The 17008-nt window shown below is 42.9% G+C and overlaps 1 protein-coding gene across 2 annotated transcripts in view; it reads right to left on the reverse strand.

The window, feature by feature from the left end:
- BNIP3 (BCL2 interacting protein 3) overlaps window positions 1-9841 on the reverse strand; it is a 53999-nt gene extending 44158 nt beyond the window's left edge. For both annotated transcript variants that reach the window (XM_088476874.1, XM_088476873.1), the window contains exon 1: window positions 9709-9841. In XM_088476874.1, the coding sequence (XP_088333000.1) occupies window positions 9709-9742 (34 nt within the window). In that variant the 5' untranslated portion in view covers window positions 9743-9841. The remainder of the gene's footprint in view (window positions 1-9708) is intronic.
- Window positions 9842-17008: the final 7167 nt, after the last annotated feature.

The following is a 17008-nucleotide window of genomic DNA, read 5'->3' on the forward strand; positions in this document are numbered from 1 at the left end:
ATTCCTAGAGAAATGGGAAGGATTCAGGAAGGTAATCCATTCTCCTTCTGGGTCCATGGGAACTTCCCAAAATTGGGGAATTCCCCAAACTTTTCGGGAGCTTAAGTATGATTTATTTGGCAACCACTGCAACGAAAGTGTCTTTACTGAAACTTTGCTTTGTTTGAGCCAATCAGTCACCAAGCTCTTTGATGGTTACGTAATGGCAGAGGAAGGAGGAGATTACGATGGACATTTCAAAGCCTCTAGATAATGTCATATGACTGTTGTTGCTATGGCAATCGCTATACGCTTAGCATATTAAAAATCTTTTATAGCAGCTTGAATCAAAACATGAAAAGGAAAAAAGTAACTCTAAGTCTTCTCACAGGGAACCAGAGTGGTTATGTTAAAGAAAAAAATATATTTTTCAAAGACGTTCCGCAATAATATATTTGCCTTGTTGCATATTTGAATGTGAAATTTTGTAGATTTTAGAGATGACAGACACATTCATTGAGAAAAACGCAGATTTTAAGATTTTTCTTTTTATTCAGGCCAATTTATTAAACAAAAATATCACTGTGGCAGCTGGCCGGCAGCGCTGAGCAGTCTTACCAACTGCCAGAGGAGTTACTGGCTCCTGCATGTTCAATGGAACTGGAAGCCCAGACTTGAGCTTTCAGTACCAGATTCTACAAAAATTCTAAAGTAAAGTTAATAAAAAAAAAAAAAAATAGAAACAAATAAAAAAAACATTCTAAACACTGATCCGCTTGCTGGTAGAGGGTTATATGCAGTACCTCTCTGCTCCACCCAAACCTACCTGCCTCAGCTCAGCCCGATTGCCATCTGCTGGGTAAACAGTCATTTAGCTATTGAAATCCATTTTAGATGCAATATTGAATTTTGCTTATTTTCAGACCTCTATGATTACCAAGTGCCAAGTCCCCAATGCAAGACCGAAAAGCTGAATACAGCCAAAATTCTATAACACTCTCCTATTAGCCAGACAGCTGTTCTCGCACTAGGTGGCTGCTACACTTAAGCACGGATCACATGCGGATTGAGAAAAGGGGTATGTATGAAAGTAATAATAAGCTTATTGTGCAGAGTTTTACTAGCTACCAAGTTCATCTATTTGGGCAACTGTGATCCTGGTTGGTAGAATGAGCTTTTAAGTAGAAAGGACCTGGAGACTGATGGTAAAACAAGTCTACGTTTTGGGTATGGCTGTTTCTCATGAAGGCTAACTCCGCAAGAGCGAAAGGGAGCATAATAAAATCCAGGTTTGCATTGACCTTAACACTGTGTCATGGTCTAATGCTGCCAGCAAGCAGGAAGCTGAGTCGCTGCAGTGTAACTAAATTGCTGTCATCATCTGTGTTGATGTGTTCTATGGAAGTCAAGTGTTTTAAAATGTTGCTTTTGTTTTCTGCTTGTAGATGTAAGGGAATGTCTACAGTTGTAGGAAGTATAAAACTATAAATATGTGATATTGTCAGAGTAAACACTATTCAAAAGGATTAGTGTTTGATACATTGGTATTATTAATGATTATTTACATAACACCTCATACTCTGCAGTGCTTTACAACCTGGAAGAAAAATCAGTAATACAACGAGACTGTATTAACATACAAAGAGGTAAGATGGCACAATACATAGGTAAACAGGACTTTGATACATGAGGTTAAGGGCCATATTTACATGTTATTCTTGCCAAACTGCAATAGGAAAAAAGTGCTTAGGGGCATATTTACTAATAATAGGGTTTCAGACCTGATAATTAGAAATTCTTATTGCCGCTATTTGCTGCAATAACAAATACACATTTGCCAAAATTGACTAAAAATCTCAGGCAGGGACAGGGACTCCCATAGGATGTGTAAAGAATTGAAATGATTGCAAAAGCAATCTTTTCGCTTCTATATCATGAGCCGGGGCCGTTCAGTGCATGCGCAGTCAGCAGACCACGCATGTATGACGCCCATTGCCTGGGAGGGTTTCCGGAGGAACAATTTCCCGGTAATTTTTGCAAAATAGCAGGCCAAATGGCAAAGGCGTTATCCTATCAGGGCCAAGGTCTGGCAAGGTAAATCTGACAGCTTTGCAGCCTCCCTAGAAACCTACATGGAAATTGAGGGACCACAGCAGAGGTAGGAGTTATGCATTAAAAGAGATTCTTAATATTTGCAGATATCCCTCGAAAATGTCTGTTTTCAGGGAATATCTAACATATATTACTTGATAAATCGGCCCCTTAGTGAGGCTCTATAACATAGTTACCCAGCAGTATTAGTTTTGAGGTGCAGAGGAGTGTTGTTGTAATTGATAAGGAGAATACATGTAAGTTTTGTGTGAACTGTGTAGTGGGTAGCATTTCCTGGTTCGGGAATTTGATGAGCTTGCATGGAGAAGTATGTTTTCAGGGAACGCCTGAACGATTGTAGGCAAAAGGAAAAACATTTGCATAACGGAGGGAAGTCCAGAGCGGGTACATCATGAGAAAAGTCCTGTAGCTGGGAATAAGAGAAAGTAATGCGTGTGTGAAGATCTTGGAAAGACAGGAGATGTCAATTGTTATTTATGCATTTTGAGACAAAGTAAAAGGCTTTGGGGTAAACAGCCTGCGACGGGCAGACATCAGCAAGTTCCTGTCGAGTCTACCTGATATTTTAAAGGAGCAATTGTTTAAAAAGCAACACCTCCCTGGTTTTGCCATTTAAATGATTGCTACTTTAAAACATTGGGCAGGCTTGCCGGGAACTCGCCGATGCCTGCAAGTCACAGGCTACTACATTAACCCCTATGTTGGGGTAGTCTTGCTAGTGGCTTTGTCAGGGCCGGCGACCACCATCAGGCAGTTTTAGGCAGCTGCCCAGGGGTGCCGGCCACTGGAGGGCGCCACCGGCCGCTGATAAATGTGCTTGATTGGGCTGTCTGTGATCTAGCGGCCACCGTTGTCAGGGGAATCATAGTATATCATTTGGGAGATAGTGGACTTGATTCAAAAGTGGATGCAGTGATGTTGGACGCAAGCGGCCGAGGTTTTCAGCCTATGCAAGCGTCGGAGCTGCACCTTGCATGCGTCCCGCTGGTTACTGCAGAAAGATGCAGAACGAATTTGGGTGCAGAGAGAGGCAATTTCGGAGGGCAATTCTGGGTGGCTACAGGGAGGTGGCTAGCCAGACGCGGGCATCTTTTGCCGCAGTTGCACTGACACCGACGTCCATGTTCAGACGGATAATCTACACCTCCATATGGCTAATGCAATGTTGGATGGTGCAATTGCGTCTTAACGTGCGCAGTGGCAGATTAGCGCCGCAACAGGTGGGCATCTCTGTAAGAATCCCATCAGCTGAATCAGGACCAATGGGTGCATGAGTTAGAGCTTTGCATAGTCTCCTGTGAGCTATATACATATCCTGAAGTGGTTCCTAGATGTATGTAACAAGATCTGGATGCAGATTGGATGTGAGAAACAACGGGACAGTCCACCGTCCAGGACAGCTAGGCCTGAGCAGTACAGTTCATTGTTGTGTTGTCAGCAGAAATAGAGGTGTCAGGGTACAGAAAATAGCTTCTGTTGACTGATGGTCATATTATTATTAGCACAGATGGGGCGAGATATGGAGAGGATCTATAAATGTGGGTAACGTCCACATATAGGTGTTAGTAAGGGGCATATCTGCCAAAGTAATTTTGGCGGAAATCACCCTCTAAATCTAAGTATCCTCAAGATCTAAGAGGGGGGGACAAAGCAGTTATCTGCAATATTTGCCGCAGTCCGTTCATTTCTGACCGCAGAGCATACCCCATAGGTTTTTATAGGGGCTGCTAAACTACCAGATTTACCAAGCTCCAGAATGCAAAGATAAAGATAGCGTCAGCCCATAGCTACACTGATCCTATTTTTCTTCGGAGAGGGGTTCTCCGGATCCATGTCGGCTCTAAGACATGCACAGTCAGTAGGTGCCCCGGGTCCTATCCCAGTAGCAAAGCGATAGTCGTGGATATCACTATTCTTGAACCCTTTGCAGGGACAAGGCTATTTCTGCAGCTCTGTTCCGCTGCCCCAACAATAGTAAATTCACGCAAAAATATTAATTTTCGCATTGCGATTTGGGGCATAATTATGCCCCTTAAATGCAAAAAAAGTGTATTAGTTTTCCAGGCTACGTGGTATCAACAGAGAAGAGCGGAGGACCCAGAGACGAGCCATGCGGTACTTCTACTGATAGAGGAAGCGGAGAAGAGGCGGCCCCACATAAATAAACATGTAAGTATGGAGGATTAACAAATCACAGGCAGATGCGCATGGCACAGCATGATGCACTACTGACCCAGACACGTGTAATTAGAGTGATGCAATGTGCACGGCTGCTGCTTCAATGCACTTTCAACATCAAATCCCTCCTGTGATCTGAATTTCATACCAAGAAAACAGAATATAATCTTCAGGAGAGGAAAAGATGTAGTCATTGTTTTTGACTGCAAAATGCCATGAGCAACAGTTGGCAAAATTCTAGGCTAATAACAACTCCCACTATCGTCTGCCTGCCAACAGGCTCCATTACTGCCCTAAGACGGAATGCTCAGTTCCAGCAGCAGAGATGTTTAACTCTTCGTGTTTATATATCCTAATTTAAAGAAATGCAAATCCATTACCAAGTACTCGGACACATGTTTTATTGCTGTCAGTACCATAGCGTTCCTCATCTTAAATGGAGAGGGGATGGGTCTCTGCTTGTTCTACCGATCCACACTCCGCTCAAGATGGCGTACGATGCGGTACAGTGAAAACACTTTGTAGTTACTGAGAAATGGATAGACCAATATCTGTGCGCCCAGGCCTAGAGGCTGGCCAATCAGCAGGTGGGACTGGCAGGTACCTGCCCAGTAATCAGAGGTATGTCTCTGACTGGTGTACTGATTCAGCGGGATAAGTAAGCCCATCCACACTCCTCCCAAGATGGCCTACAGTACAGTACGGTGGAAATAATTTGCAGATAATGGGAAATTTCAGAATGACATACTGCTACCAGGTATCAGCTTGTTATCAGGTACCAGTTGTCAGTGATGGCGATAAAACAAACATCTGAGTGCCCACCTGGTTCACAGAAATTGATAAATATGGAATGGGTATGAAATCCCGCCAGTCAGGATGCCTGCTGTCCATATACAGACAGCGGTATCCCGATGCTCAGGATTCCGGTCCGGAAAGTATAGTACCCCTCCCCTTTTCTTCCCCCAACCCTAACCCTCTGTTCCTGCATCCTAACACTAAAAACCCTCCCCGTTAGTGCCTTACCCTAACCCTCACCCCTTAGTGCCTAATCCTAATCCACCCGTGGGGTACTTTATCATAACCTTTCCCTCCCCTAGCCTAACCCTAACTGTGACACCTAAACCTAACTCACCCCCCCCTACGGCTAAGACCTATTCAGCCCCTCTATACTTACGATCGGCATCCCGGCTGTCGTGATTCCGGCGTCGGCATCTCCACTACTGTTGGTGCTCCGGCACCGGTCTTCAGGCCGGGTAGTGGCATTCCGGCGCCGGGATTTCATCATCCGGACGTTTGCTGTAGGTATAATTGCTGCATCCCAAAACATATATATCATACCAGCCCCTGTAAGCTGTCCTACTTAGTAAATATGTAGTTATTATTAAAAATAATAAATTTGCCCCTGTGTACTGCAGAACATGCAACATCTATAATACAAGAATCCAGATGAAGTGGGAGTGCTCTACTCCTAATAGCTTACAATTTAACTGTTATAATATATATATATATATATATATATATATATCGAATTGCTATGCAGTATCATAGGCAAACGCAGGGGGGGTTTCCACCTGCCTGGAAACCCCCTTCCCCAGCACACACATGACCACAGTAGAAATGGTAATATAATAGAATTTTGCTAGTGTTGCATGTTCTTCTCAGTATCACAAATGAAATAATTAGCACCACCTGTGGATCTTTTAACGTGTATCAGACAGTAATAAATAACCTGTGTACCAACTAGGAGATCTGGAAAACATGCACTATTAGCAGGGCCGGCCCTAGCCCAAATTTTTTGGTAAGCGAGTATTTTTTTTTTTCTATGCAGTGCCCCTTTTACAGTGCCCCCGGTAGTGGTCCGCCCAGTGCAGTGCCCCTTGTGCTCCCAGTAGTAAGCCCCTTATATAGTGCCCCAGTAGTACTCCCCCCCCATGCAGTGCCCCCAGTAGTGGTACCCCCCTATGCAGTGCCCATTATGTAGTGCCCCTAGTAATAGACCCCCCTCTTGTAGTGCTCCCAGTAGCCCCCCCTTGTAGTGCTCCCAGTGGCCCCCCCCTTGTAGTGCTCCCAGTGGTCCCCCCCTTGTAGTGCTCCAAGTAGTCCCCTCCCTTGTAGTGCTCACCCAGTAGCCCCCCCCCTTTTAGTGCTCCCAGTAGCCCCCTCTTTTAGTGCTCCCAGTAGCCCCCTCCCTTGTAGTGCTCCCAGTAGTCCCCCCCTTGTAGTGCTCCCAGTAGCCCCCCCCCTTGTTGTGCTCCCAGTAGTCCCCCCCTTGTAGTGCTCCCAGTAGTCCCCCCCCTTGTAGTGCTCCCAGTATTCCCCCCTTGTAGTGCTCCCAGTAGTCCCCCCCCTTGTAGTGCTCCCAGTATTCCCCCCCTTGTAGTGCTCCCAGTAGTCCCCCCTTGTAGTGCTCCCAGTAGTCCCCCCCATTGTAGTGCCCCCAGTATTCCCCCCCTTGTAGTGCTCCCAGTAGTCCCCCCCATTGTAGTGCCCCCAGTATTCCCCCCCTTGTAGTGCTCCCAGTAGTCCCCCCATTGTAGTGCCCCCAGTATTCCCCCCCTTGTAGTGCTCCCAGTAGTCCCCCCCCTTGTAGTGCTCCCAGTATTCCCCCCCATTGTAGTGCCCCCAGTAGTAATCAACCTCCCCCCGCAGTAGTGCCCCCAGTAGTAATTAACCTCCCCCTGCAGTAGTGCCCCCAGTAGTAATTAACCTCCCCCCGCAGTAGTGCCCCCAGTAGTAATTAACCTCCCCCCGCAGTAGTGCCCCCAGTAGTAATTAACCTCCCCCCGCAAAAGTGCCCCCAGTAGTAATTAACCTCCCCCCGCAGTAGTGCCCCCAGTAGTAATTAACCTGCCCCCGCAGTAGAGACATAATAAAAAAACACTTACCTGACACCAGCTCCTGCTCCTGCCGCCGAGACCAGCTCCTCCGCCCGCCGCTTTGCATTATGGGAGTGACGTCACGTCATGACGTCACTCCCATTACCCACTGCGGGAGCCGGAAGATGTCCGGCTCTGGCAGTGGGGAGCAGCAGCCGATGAGAGTCTGTCTGACTCTCATCAGCTGCTAAAGCAAACACACAGCGCTGCCGGAGCCGGCGGCTGTGTGTTTGTGCTGTGTAGCGCTGACCAAACTCCGTCCGGTCAACGCTACACATGCGGTGCAGCTGTGTCACAGAGACACAGTCTGCACCGCCGCATGGTACGCAGCTGAGGCGCCCTTCACTATGTGGTGCCTTACGCAGCTGCGTACCATGCGTAACGGGAGAACCGGCCCTGACTATTAGGGATGCACTGCTATAGAGCCCAATATGTACATATATGTCCAGGGCAGTGCTAGGTTCTTCTGCTGCTCCCCCAGACTCCCAGACTTGCTCCCATGCTCTGGAATGGAGCCCACATCTAAAATAAATACATTCAGCTCAGGCAGGATGGCCCTACTGCTGCATCTAATGGGTTATTGTGATCGCTGGTCCTGTATATGCTGGAATTATGATACACAATACACTTTGTATGAAGCATATTATGGGTTACTGTGATCGCTGGTCCTGTATATGCTGGAATTGTGACACACAATACACTTTGTATGACACATATAATTGGTTACTGTGACCGCTGGTCCTGTATATGCTGGAATTATTACACATAATACATTATGTATGACACATATAATGGGTTACTGTGATCGCTAGTCCTGTATATGCTGGAATTATGATACACAATACACTTTGTATGACGCATATTAAAACTGGTTGAGTACTAATTCTGCCCTCTTCATGGACTGGCCACATTCGCTCTATATCCAGGCATTTGGAAACCCCCCTCTAGAAATCCTGCGTTTGCCACTAAGCATTGGTATTTTGTTTCTCATGACTGAGTTCCTAGTAAATGAATGGTCTGAATGTTTGTTTATCTCACCAACAGCTGTCTGCACTGTTTAGCTTACATCATATGGGCAAACAGACACTGTTGCAGGCGTTTTCTAGACATTGATTGTTGGAAATAAAAAAAGGTATAGAGAATACAGTATGTTGTTAAAAACAGCCATTTGCAACATTTAGAGCTACCATGTAATTAACTTGCACATATTTAATAAGGATTTTTGTTTTATTATCTATTTTTAAGCAACACTCTAAGCAAGAATCTCGGGACTAATAAAAGTAACACGTTGGATATATACGAGTTTCCATTCTAAATGTGTCAGTCATCCACGTGAAATGCAATGTGTGCACTTTATCTTGAAATAAATGGACTGTATCATCAACTGGAAGACACAAAAAGACTGAGGCAGCGATGGGCAAATTACTTGCATGATTAAAGGGAGAAACGTTATTTGGGTGACAAACTGAATTCAGAAATGTGCATATATATATATCATATATACTCTTGTATTTTGGGCAAGACTCTCACAAAACATTATAGTACCGTTATGTGTGATTATTATTTTTTTTAAGGTGATATATTGTATAAATGTGATGGATAATGTCAAGATTATCCATGGGATCTCAGACATCCAATGTGAAAAAGGTTTACTCATTTTCCTTTCAGCAATTCTGTAACAGAGACAAGGGTTTGGGGAGGTATTTGAACAGAATATTAATTCCTATTGTTGTGAGTGCTGCTAAAATGTTAACCCCATACTGTCTCGATAGAATTTTCCGTGGCTTTAAATAAACCCAAATTCAAGCCCCTATCAGCCATTCAAAGTCTGCGGTCCATCACGCTGAGGTCTATCTGTGATAAAAATTGTCTCCAGACTCTTTAATGCTTCATTTATGCAACGGTTACATTATTGTCTACATGACAGTTACCTGGATAATGCTGACATTATCCAGTCTGACTATAAGCATGGCTACTGGCTTTTAAACATTTTAGCTTGGTAAAGGATTGCTCATCAGCTCTCACATAATTTCCCCAGAAATCTAAATCATTATTTCCCAATCCAGCATATGCCGCAAATCTGAGCTGGATTCCCTGTTTACTTCCATTAGCTGGAAGTGAATACAGAACATTTGGGTCATTGTCACATTGCACAATGCAGCAATCAGTGACCAGGGTCCCATTTGGCCACGATTTATCTTTAGTACAGACCACGTCACCGGCTGCTGATGTCAGGGATAATCCAGGTCTGCTGACTATTAGGGAGCACACACTATGGTTTACACTGTTGAGCCATGTAAACAAACCACTGGGAAAAGCAAATCTACGCTGTTGACATGTGAAAACAACTACAACTGTGCCTCTCACCCAGCACACAGACAACAGAGCATTCAGTACAGTGTTATGGAAGCCTCTGTGTCCTCATGTCTGCAGATACAACAGTAGTTGTGGTGGTAAAGACAGACCTACAGGGGGGAGCTGCTGGCAATGTGTTTGCTAAGAAATCACAATAAATGGTATACAGCATAATGGAGACATGTATCAGAAAATAGAGTGCACTTACCCTGCAGGGGCTCTTCCTGCACACTGTGGGACATGGTGCTCTCTGTGCTCTGCAGTCAGACTGCTCACATACACAGCATCAGCTGCAGCAGCTGTCTCTCTCTCACCACCAGGCTTGTTATTGTTATTGCTGTAAGCTCCAGGGATGACGTAACACACACGTAGCCAGGGCCCTGATTGGCCGGATGCAAATTCCACCCACAGTGGGTCTAGGCTAGGGCAACGTTCCAATAAAGACACTCAGCGGGCTCCCATTGGCCAGCTGAGAGGTAACTACTTCTGCACTAGCTCTTCTGTGTCAGCCCACAGCCAATTGTTGGCTGCAATGTTGTTATTATTATTATTATTATTATTATTATTATTATTATTATTATTATTATTATTATATAGTATTACTAGATATTATGGGGTCAATCTAATTAGGTGCGAGTTGCTGTTTTCTCTTTGAATTCTCATGGCAAATTTATTTTGCAATCAAATTAGCAACTCGCACTAAACCAGTCAGAGTGAATTCGCATTTTTCCATTCGCACCTCCCTGAGGGTGAGAGATGGAAAGGAAAATCCTTATTTTAAGGTTAAAATGTCAGGATATAGGGCTGAACCCCTTGGGAACCCCCCAGTGACTAATTAGGCAATTGGAAGTTTCCAATTAGCTTAATTAGCCCAATAATTACATGTCATGTCAAATGGCCTAAAATTACCCTAAAATCAACTTTTTCGTTAGTTTAGGCTCCCCAAATTTAATTACAGTATTTTTTTTAATGAAAAATAATTTTTTTAGCATTTTTTTTTTACAATTTTTCAAAGTGCCCTCAAAGTATCCCAAAATCTCCTTTTTTCCTACTTTTATTTTGCATTTTTCATTTAATTTGTTTGAGATTAAATTAAAAAGTTTGCTTTTATCTTTTTCTTTTTGCATTTAAAAAAAAAAACAAAAAACACAAATCAGCCATTTGACACCATTTAAAACTCTTCAGTACTTTCCTAATGCCCACAAACAGAATTCTATACCATCCTGCTAATGAAATTATCAATTTTGGGGGGTCCAGGATGGTCTCCCCACTTTTTACCGCAAATAGGCATTTTTAATTGGATGGAGAATCCTCAGGAGCGCGCATTAGTGCAAAGTCTGCGAGTTTCATGAAACAAACCCACTACTTGCATTTTGCACCTAATTGGATTGTCCCATATATATATATATATATATTACTATATTATATATAGCACTAGTATTATATATATTAGTCATTACTTTACATTGTTACCGTATATTATTAGCAATACTTTATCTTATTCTTTGTAGTATGTTTATTGTCATTATTACCACATATTACTATTATTACTATATATTGTTCTTAAATATTATTATTCGTACCTAACAACTACTAAATATATTCTTATTATATTATATAATTGTTTTCAGATAGATATATTGATAACCCAGATAATTAACTTTTTGCCGCAGCCTCATCTACATCTTTATGATAATTCTGCGACCGATGATCTTCCTACTGAGATGCCCACTGGCAGTGGCGCAAATCCGTCACTCGAATTTTCCATTGGATTTAGGAAGAAGCTCTTGCCAGGACACGGGCTCCAATAAGAACCCGTCCCAGAGAAAAGCTGGAAGCTTTTATTCTGTCCCCTGGTGTAGATGTATTTATTTATTACATATTATCAGTATTTACTATATTGTTTATTACCATTATTATTACTATATATTATTAATATATAGTATTATTGCTTATATTTATTTTCATATATTATTAATACTATTTACTATTTATTACTACTAGTATTGTTATTATTTTTCTTCTTACAGCTTTTTCACTGAGCCTTGCCTGAGGTACTGCAGTGCCGCTTATACACTGCCTGTTACTACAAGGATATAAAAGCATTCCAGGGCAGAAGCAGATTAATATTTTACAGTGTTTCCAAATATAACGCAGATATAGCCATTCTCTATTCTCAGTCTATGAGTCAGAAATCGGGATTAAGAGATTATTGCTCTGGCTGAATACATGGAAGCTCTGTAATAGGGAAGTGAAACATTACCCCTAGTAAATCAAAGTCTGTACAGTTGATGAAGGGAAAAGCCTACGTTATTTAAGGGTCTATTTATCAAATAATATATGCAGGATATCCCCTGAAAGCACGCATTTTCAGGGAGGGATTGGGGGTATACCCGCAAATATAACGTTTACCTCGATTGTAGTATGGTGGGTCTGGTATCCAGGGGCGCTGAGAGGGGGGGGAGCGGGTACAGATTACCCGGGCCCGGGCTTCCTGAGGGGCCCGGCGGGGGCCCGGGTCTGGAGCCGCTCCCCCCCTCAAAGCAGCCCAGCACACAGCGTGTCCTGAGCTGCAGTTGGAGACTGCTCGTGGCTCTCCTATGCCTGTGCGGGGGAGAGATCACACTGATTGCGCCCCCCCTGGCTTTGCGCCGGGCTGAGGGGGCTCAGAGCCTAAGCGGCGCTGCAAATCTTTTTTTTTTTCTCGGCAAAGGAGCGTGGCCACGCCTACCGTGATTAGGCCACGCCCCCTATCACCGCCGCCCGCCACGGCTCTTGGCGGGCCTGCTGTTATCTACCATGGTCCCTCCATTTCTGACCTCAGATGTAGCCCCCATAGGATTCTATGGAGGCTGCTAGGCTGTCAGATTTACCAAGTGCACACTAGAGCTTGGCCCCAGCAGTTAACGCCATCTTAAAATGGTTTTATCTGACTGCAGAAATTAGCGGAGAGGGCTCCACAGAAACCCAATGGCCGCTGCACATGAGTCTTCAGTGGACCGCACATGTGCAGTAGTGCTGTGGGGTCCCGAAAGGAAAGTGAAGTGATCGCCAATGGTCTCCGTTCAGAGCTCCTGTCCCTGGATGTGTTATCTAATACATGTGGGCGAATATTAATTTCTTATTGATGCAAATATGGACGATAAGAATTTGCAACTGTCGGATCTAAAACCACATAATTGATAAATATGTCCCTAAATGTGATATGTGTTATAGAAATTAATTATTATATTTTTTACAATGTGCTTATATATTATGTAGGACTATACAATAAGGGGGGGTCATGAGACATTACATGGGAAAACATTTACATAAGGTAAAGATGGCCCTACCAAACTGCGCTTACAGTATAAGAGGTTTGGAGGAACACTTAATATAAATAAATGTAATTTTAAACTAGGGATGTGCAGGCTCGGATAGGTTTGAGTTTGCACGCCGAGTTCGGATTTTTCCCTCCAAAAAAACGGAACTCAGAAAGAGGCAAAACGTCATCTTGCATGGACAAACATCATCATTCCTGGACAAGAGTTCCGTTTTTGGAAGGAAAAATCCGAACTCGGCGTGCAAACTCGAACCTATCCGAGCCTGCACATCCCTATTTTAAACCCCTTCATTGTTGTGGGTTTTCTCACCCCTTGGCACTTTTCAGGCTGGTCACAAGCCAAAATCAATGTCAGTTGATGTAATTTGTTTAAGCAGTACCCACACAAATGATAACTTTTTTTGTGGCAGAAGAATTAAAATGTAAAAAAATTTCCTTTAGTTTATTTGTCCTTATACAGCAAAGAAAATGCACTCATAGGGCCAAATGTAATAGGGTGCGAGGTTTTTTGTGAGTTTAAACTCTGATCTTCTCGCACATTTGGAAGATCCAATTTTGTCCCACAACCCAGCAAATGTAATAGCCTTCGAACTTGTGAGTTTGCTGCTTCTACATTGTGCGAGTCCGTTTTAGTTTTTTCTTGTGAAAACTCAGACTTTGTAATGCACTTTTATTACAAGATCAGAGTTACACAGAAGCCTTCACAGATCAGTGAGACCCGTGAAGGGATCTTTGTTAAAAAAAATAGTAAACTGTTGCAAATAAAAAAACAAAATGACAGCCCCCACCTCTACAAGAAAAACCAGCACCAGGCTTTTCTGAGCCAGTCCTGGTTGTGAAAATACAGGGGGGGAAAACTTAGGGCTCCCTTGTATTTTCATCAACTAGCACCAGGCTCAGTGAGCCAGTCCTTGCTGTGGAAATACAGGGGACAATATGAGTAGGGGTCCCCTGTATTTTCCACAACAAGCATCAAACTCTTTCTAGCGGGGGTGTATTGCCACAGCTGGGGGACCTTTTCACCAGGTCCCCAGCCAATGCATTATCACCTGACCGCTAGTGTATTGGGATAGCAAAATGGCTACTGACAGCCATTTCTATTTATGGTTCTTATGTGTGTATCAGACATGAAGTGGTGTATCAGGCATGAAATGGTACAGGAATGTGGAAAGCAGACAGGCCATAAATCCACAAGGCGTTGTCTACTGCGATGTATGCTTGCGTTAAATTTTAAGAAGTCCTTATCAGTAGTTAATCAATAAAGTAGTTTGAAGTAGGTTTATGCCCATATTAGTAAGAGTTAGATGGGTATGCAAGTAGGATACTATATAAACGAAGAACAAAGAAGCTTCCAGTGGCCTGACCGTAAGCCTGGACCAAGACTGCAGTTGGTGGCCAGGATATTGTTCATTCCAGCTCTCCATTCTGAGAGACGAGGCTCCTGGATCATGTTACCATTTATATTCCGAAGCTAAGTAACTATTATTCTTCCATATCTTGTTATCTGTTGTAATAAATTATATCTTTTTTCAAGATACTGGTTTGTGTGGCTTAATTAACCTTCTGTATCCAAGAACTTTATCTCATTCGTCCGGGAACATTTAAGTGGTGTCAGAAGTGGGATACAGAGAGTTAATAGTCATAAATCTGCTTGGAATGTGTAGTCGATTGTTTTAGTATTGCTGTGCAAACGTAGTGTGTAGTGTTGTGAAAATGCAGGGTTGTGCAAACCCATGTAAAAAAAATCCTCTGTCTCATAAGTGAATGAGGGAGGTGTGACCTGATCAGTCACAGAGTGTATACTGTACGTCACAGTATATCTGTATGTTGTCTGTTTACTGTCTTTGTGTTTGTGTTGCTGAAACAAACAAGAATAATGCATTTTAAGATTTTTAAGAAATTTGCAAATATGTTGAAAGATGAATTAGGATTTCAGCTGGCTGATTTCCAGAAAAAGCATAATGTTGGTTTTTCACTGCCTGGTATTGATAAGTGTAAAAATAGTGACATTTTGCGTAGACCAATATATGTTGAAAGAAGTGTAAAATCTGTTGAGAAGAATGCAGTGATAAGAAAGCCTGTCTCACAGACAGAGAGTAAGCCTGAATTCACAGTGTCCCAGAAATTCCCAAGGGAGGGGGAGTGAATCCCCACAAGTAAGAGCTGAGATGTCAGCTAGCGCATAAATAAGTGCTGATTTATTACACACAGAAAGTGTAGAAATTTGTGAGCTTGAAATACAAAGAGAAGTGTGTGAAGTTACGCAGAAAGAACTTGAAACAGAAATTAAACAATGTATTCACACTACAGAATATGTATTTGATCAGACCAGTGATTGTGTGATTACATTTTCAGATTTCACAAAATGCAAACAAAATGTTGAAATCCATGAATGCAGGGAATATGTCCAAAAATCAGAATCAAATTTGAATGCAGATGAGGTTTCTGATAACATGCCATTGGTTAGTGGTACTCTTGAGGTGAATGATGGTATGTCTGACTTGTCTAGGAGTGTCCCGTTTGCTATGCACTGTGAACTGATTGAAAAAAAAGATGTGTTTGCATGGCCATTCAGAGGGGTGTTGCTAAGTGAAGGGGTGGTGATGATGCCTTTTGCCTTGCCCAATGAGACATGGGCATTGCCCAAAGTAAAAGGGTGGGAAATGGGCAGGATTTCAGTTAATGACCATGCCCTTGAGACTGAAGACTTCCCCCATGACAACATTAAATTTACATGGCATGATCAACGTGTCATTGTTGAGTTTAATAATGCAAAAAGTGAACAAGATGTGTTTACTGATGAAACATCCATTGCCAATGATGTTCATGGTTTACTTGCTCATTGTGAAGGAGGGGTTGGTGGGTACACACTGACCAACCACAAGGGGCTTACATGCAGTACAAACACACTGATTGTGGGTTTGTGTAGTGACAAAGTTTGTGTTTGGCAATGAAATTCGCATCCCAGTGTATTTCCTTACAAAGCCTTACCAGCCAAAGGTTTTGAAGCAGCTGAAAGACACACAGTTGCTAATGACAATGGCAGAAACTCTGATGCTGATTAAGGAGTTCAAAGCACTAATTGCTGGCCGAGTGAAATTTAAACCAATGTTTGAACTGTCCATACTGGATTTCTCTATGATCACAGCTCCACGGTGGTGGGAAGATTTCCAAGACAGAGAGCATTATTGGTTCATGGACTATGGTGCTATCTGCACCCACACAGGACTGTTGTGGATTTGTGCTGAAGCAAAGCAGCTATCTTTACAAGCTGACAGCCGACAGACAGAAGAAGGGGCTAGCGAACTTGTTGCATTTCTGACTGTTTTCCAAGTCACTGATAAGACTGGATGCCCTGAAAGTCTTCACACTGAGAAATGGACATTTGACACAAAGTCTTTATGGACTGCTGTCCAAAGCTGGAAGATCGACGTGAGACATGCTAATACATACACCTACAGCTTCAATGGTGTGTGCACAAGTGATCTGAGCACAGAACATGGTGTGCAATTCACTGCAAAGACAGCACTGATGATGCTCGGAGAACTGTTATGCCATGACGGAGCTGACGCTGCATTCGAGCAAGCTCAAATCAAAGGGATTCCTTACATCCAAACCATGGTCAGAGACATTGCAAAAACCTGTTACATTTGCCAACAGCTGGAATTGTGGCCTACCTTGCTTGTTACTGATAAAGGCCTCATATACTATGAAATTACTGCACAAGTCTGGTAATTTGAATTCATTGTTTGCCACCAAGAAGATGGAGAACAAGTGCCGTACTGAACAGCTACAGAACACTGTCATTCAGGAGTGAAGTTGTCTCAAGCAGAGTGATACAAGATAAGAGACTTTCCTGAAGATATGACACAGACAGTCTGACTTGTTGATATTATGGGATGTCTGAGAGGATTCAAGCAGACAAAGACACCCATATTCCAGACACAACATGGAGTATATTGGGTTTTCTATGCTTCATACCATTCACAAAACTGACATCAGTATGATTGAATCAGTGAATGTGTTGTTTAGGAAACAGGAATGTTCATATATATACAATGTTGGGTATTTAGAGCAGACTGTATACAGTATATATATTTTGATAACCGGAGGGTGGTAAAAGGTTGAACTTATAAGTAAGATATCTGGTGCACAGACACAAACACTTATGATAAGGTTGTTAAGA

This window comes from Taudactylus pleione, unplaced genomic scaffold (assembly GCF_031769625.1).
Source record: "Taudactylus pleione unplaced genomic scaffold, aTauple2 ptg000198l, whole genome shotgun sequence".
NCBI classification, from domain to species: domain Eukaryota; kingdom Metazoa; phylum Chordata; class Amphibia; order Anura; family Myobatrachidae; genus Taudactylus; species Taudactylus pleione.